The 4,379-nt window shown below is 31.9% G+C and overlaps 1 protein-coding gene and 2 non-coding genes across 3 annotated transcripts in view; all 3 read right to left on the bottom strand.

Annotated features, from left to right (window-relative positions):
- thw (chitin-binding domain protein thawb) overlaps positions 1-4,379 on the bottom strand; it is a 43,467-nt gene that overhangs the window by 12,899 nt on the left and 26,189 nt on the right. The window contains exon 2 of the mRNA XM_018508003.1: positions 1,312-1,367. Within this exon, the coding sequence (XP_018363505.1) occupies positions 1,312-1,342 (31 nt within the window). The 5' untranslated portion in view covers positions 1,343-1,367. The remainder of the gene's footprint in view (positions 1-1,311; positions 1,368-4,379) is intronic.
- TRNAF-GAA (transfer RNA phenylalanine (anticodon GAA)) lies at positions 3,550-3,622 on the bottom strand. The gene has a single exon. It is a non-coding gene; the product is annotated as a tRNA-Phe (tRNA).
- TRNAF-GAA (transfer RNA phenylalanine (anticodon GAA)) lies at positions 3,708-3,780 on the bottom strand. Its single transcript has one exon. It is a non-coding gene; the product is annotated as a tRNA-Phe (tRNA).

The raw sequence follows: 4,379 nt of genomic DNA, 5'->3' as shown, positions 1-4,379 counted from the left end.
AATTGATAAACAGTCGATATGCAAATGCTTTTTATTAAGAAATATATTATTAATTAATTAAAATAATTAAATGTATTGTGTTAACAACAAACAAGGCTATATAAAAATCCAATCGAGAAATCGCTACAGTTTATTAATAAATATAAGTCAATTACTATTTACGATTTTCCCTGAAAACGTGGCTTAAACATGCTGTTTCTCTAAAGCCTTTTTACGCAAATTCCGTGTGAAGGAAAATAAAATTTCCATATTTCCGCGTTGAGAGGCAACGACAAGCGCGTGACAAATGCTGCGTGAATGGCCGGTGAGTCAACAACATCGATCTTCTTGTACCGCAGATTGTGCCGTGCTCCTCGACGCAGAAGAGAAGCGTGGAGTAAACGGCCATAAATCCCGGACCGAGCGATTCTACATCGGATTCACCTTCGCCGCGGAAGCGAATCCTTGACTTTATCCGCGCACGACAGGATGCCATGGCGCTCCCACGCTGCCAGAGATATAGATACACGATTGGTTCGTAATTATCGGCTAGCAGCACGGATGAACATCGGCGATAAGAGGGAAAATAATAAATAAAAATATTGAATAATCCCACGCAGCGGTGGCGCAGTGGAGGTTAATCGTTTGTCCACTGCTGATGGCCGGTGACCATCAGGATGGTGCGCCAGTAAATGTCGTTTCGCCGATTGTATTCCCGTATTCTCATCGATCCTTTAAATGCCAGACCGTGGAAGACAAAGAATGACAAAAAGAAAACGACGTCAATGCGTCAAGCTCAAAAGGAGAAATTTTTATTCCGCCGATTCATCGCCGGTGAATTGATTCGTTGAAGAACGAAGTCCGCGAATCACGAGGGACATGGCTATGAAATATACTTGTTTTATCGATCAAATTTTTTTCATTACTGCCTTCACTAATATCAATACGCACATCGCCTTTCCGTTAAATAATCCAGATATTTGTAAGTAAAAATTACAATAGATTACGAGAATTGTATTATGTATAAACTATTATGTTTTTATCACGTTTTCTTGTATAATCTAACTTTTCAATTGAACTTATTAAAACTCTAGTAATACACAATGGGAATGTAGGAATTTCTTTATTTTATTATTATTATATTATATATATAATAATAAAATAAAGTTTTACATTTTTCATTATTTTATTATATAATTACTTCTATTACTATTTCTGTCCTCAGAATCATTTTTTAAAAAAGTGCAATTTTTTAAAAAGTGACTTATTTAAATTGACTTATTTAAATTACTCTATGATGTTAAATAAAAATAAAATTTGAATTATACTTACATAGAAATAGAAGGCTCACGAGGCGTAACATGTTTGATAGATCGTCAGTCACGACTCTGTAAACAGGGCATAATTTATTAAGTGAACAATAACAAATCAAATAAAAGGTCAACTAATCAAAACGAGCAAATGAGGTGATAGAGAGAGAGCAACTAATAAATTGATTATTATTCTTCTACTGTGGCATGTATACAGGACGTTAGCCCTCTTCAGCAACACAAAAATAGAACAATAAGAATCTTATTAGACTGTACATGTGAGAACACAATCAATAGGAAATAGGAATTGAAGGCCTGTAACGGTCGGATCTTTAATGCTTAAATAATTTAATATGAATTTGTATATAATATATATGTATAATATTTTCATATACGTATACCATATTTGTAGTCATTTCGAGCTGCGCACCGTTTTATCGACGCTCGAAATTTTGACAAAAATTAAATCTTGATAAATTTACATTTAATATATGACATAATTATAAATTATCTAAGATTGAATTATATTCAAGGATCTCATACTAATTCTTAACGCAAACGCAACTTTCATCCTTCTCTCTGAAGTCATCAAACCTTTTTTCAGTGAGATATGACTATTGTCTGTTAAATGATATAACTGGTTATTTAAAAAAATTTTTGAAATCAGTACGATAAAAAGAAATAAAATGTCATAAATGTATAAATTATTAATGTAGAAGTATTGATTACTGTATTTCCCTATGGAACAGAAATGTTAAGTGGACCGGAAACGAAGATAGCGCATCGATGCGTAGGAGAACACCATGAAACATACATGCTCTCGGAGCAGAAATCTAATTAAGAGATAATTGTTCCAGAAGCACACCACATTTCGGAATCCCGCAGGCAATATCGGTCGGTGAGGTAATAAACGTAGATAAGAGAAGGCAATCACATCGTTGAAATTTCAAAAGGAAAACGTGCGCGTAGGAAGTTGGTTTATAGATGACAAATCGGAGAGTCTCCGAATTAGAACGGGCAAATATAATTAATCGCCATAAATATGCAACAGCATTAGATAATATGGAGCTCTAATTCAAACCGCAAAAATGATTGATAGACACACCCATCGACATTTTGCAATAGACATTTACTTTAATGTATGATTATCTCAGAGATTATCTCGAATTTTTATATTTGATAGACTGCAATTTATTTGTGATTTGCGTATGTCGAAAGAGGGAGGACTATCAAGAAGTACCAATGATTTCAACGTCCTCATTAAGAAAAAGTTGTCAGCGAAAGATTCTCGTGATTGAAATACTCTGTAATAAATAATCCGTTAAACGCCAAGGGTTTAACGTTAATACTTCTGACGTACAATGGATTGCGACATGTATAATGTGTCAGCCGTGTCAAATATCTTGCCTCAAGCTTGCCTTCTCGACGAACAAGCGTGCAACGAACGTATATAATTGCAATTTGTGCGTGTAATGTAGTTACTCGAAACATACGCGAACTCATCGGTCTATACTCAATGAACAGGTCGTTGAATCGTGAATTACACTCGCTAACTTTTACATCAAGAATTATTATTATCGATATAATCGCGTTCTTACTCACGCGAATGATACAATCGCAGCCTGCGGCTAGGTCGACGACTACGTGTATAATCAAGAGGATTTTGATCCGTTTACGCAATAATTTAATAATAACCGTTATTTAAGTGCATATTAAGGATATGTTTTATTAAAAGGTTAAATAAATTAATTAAAGGTAGGGAAAGATTTATAATTATCTATTTCTCGATAATATGATTTCTAATCTTTCACGGACATCTTCGATAATCCAACGCTATATTTAAACAACATAATTACAGAGTTTGAAAGGAAATGTAATTTATATAAAGAGTAATAAGGTTCGATAATAATAAATAAAAACAATTTGAAGGGCCAGAGATACACAAAATAAATTAAAGAGAATCTATTTTAATTATGAATATGAAATTAAACAACAAAACAAACACACTCCTATTGACTGTAATACATATTTTATGGTTTTATTAATTATAATTCAACAAACCAATTTGAACGGCATTTCTCTTGTGTTCTTATAAAATGTAATTTAATTAAAACGTTCGTTGTTTTCAGTACAAGTAAAAAAATATATGTTAAAAATAGAATAAAATAAATTTTTTTTATTGACAATTTTTCTTTACAATAAAAATAAAGTCTGTGAGTGCATCTTTTTTACGTAAATTATATCTAAAAAAAAAGACACTTGCCGAAACCCGGGATCGAACCAGGGACATTTAGATCTTCAGTCTAACGCTCTCCCAACTGAGCTATTTCGGCTCGTTTCGAACTACCGCGTAAGAAATGATGATGAAACAGGTTCTCTTTGTATTCCTTATGAGTTTATCTAACAAAAAAAAAAGGATGCCGAAACCCGGGATCGAACCAGGGACATTTAGATCTTCAGTCTAACGCTCTCCCAACTGAGCTATTTCGGCTTGCGACAACTACCTTCTCACTGTAGTGTGAAATTGTGTTATCAGAAATGAGATATGTTTAATTAGTAATTTTGCGTTAACAGCCGTTCTGTGACATATAAAAAGATAAGGTAAAGAATAAGAAAATAATTATTTGGAGTCTGAAATAAACAAGTTTATATTTCATTTATTAATATAATATTTAGAAAAATAAAAAATTCATATTAATCAATTTTTATTTTGCTTTATTAAAAAATAAATTTTAAAACATTCCAAATATTATTAATTATCAATTTTTATTTTGCTTTATTAAAAAATAAATTTTAAAACATTCCAAATATTAATTAACTAGCTATATGCAATAAAATGTAATGTTAATAATGTTAACACAAACTTACTAATCTTAACAACAATGTTTTTATTAACACTAAATTTACGAGAGCCGTTACTCGTTAATGACGAATATCCAAAGAAATAAGTGAATGCTACATACAGAATTCCAAAATTAGAAAGCTGAAGAGAGAAAATTATTAGGTGTTAAACTTAATTCATGCCGTTTTTCGTCTCCAAAATTGATTTGTTTCGAAGGAAAATACCTTAATCAAAGTATTATTAATAAT

Source organism: Trachymyrmex cornetzi, unplaced genomic scaffold (assembly GCF_001594075.2).
Source record: "Trachymyrmex cornetzi isolate Tcor2-1 unplaced genomic scaffold, Tcor1.1 scaffold248, whole genome shotgun sequence".
NCBI lineage: Eukaryota > Metazoa > Arthropoda > Insecta > Hymenoptera > Formicidae > Trachymyrmex > Trachymyrmex cornetzi.
This window is presented reverse-complemented; position numbering and strand designations above follow the sequence as displayed.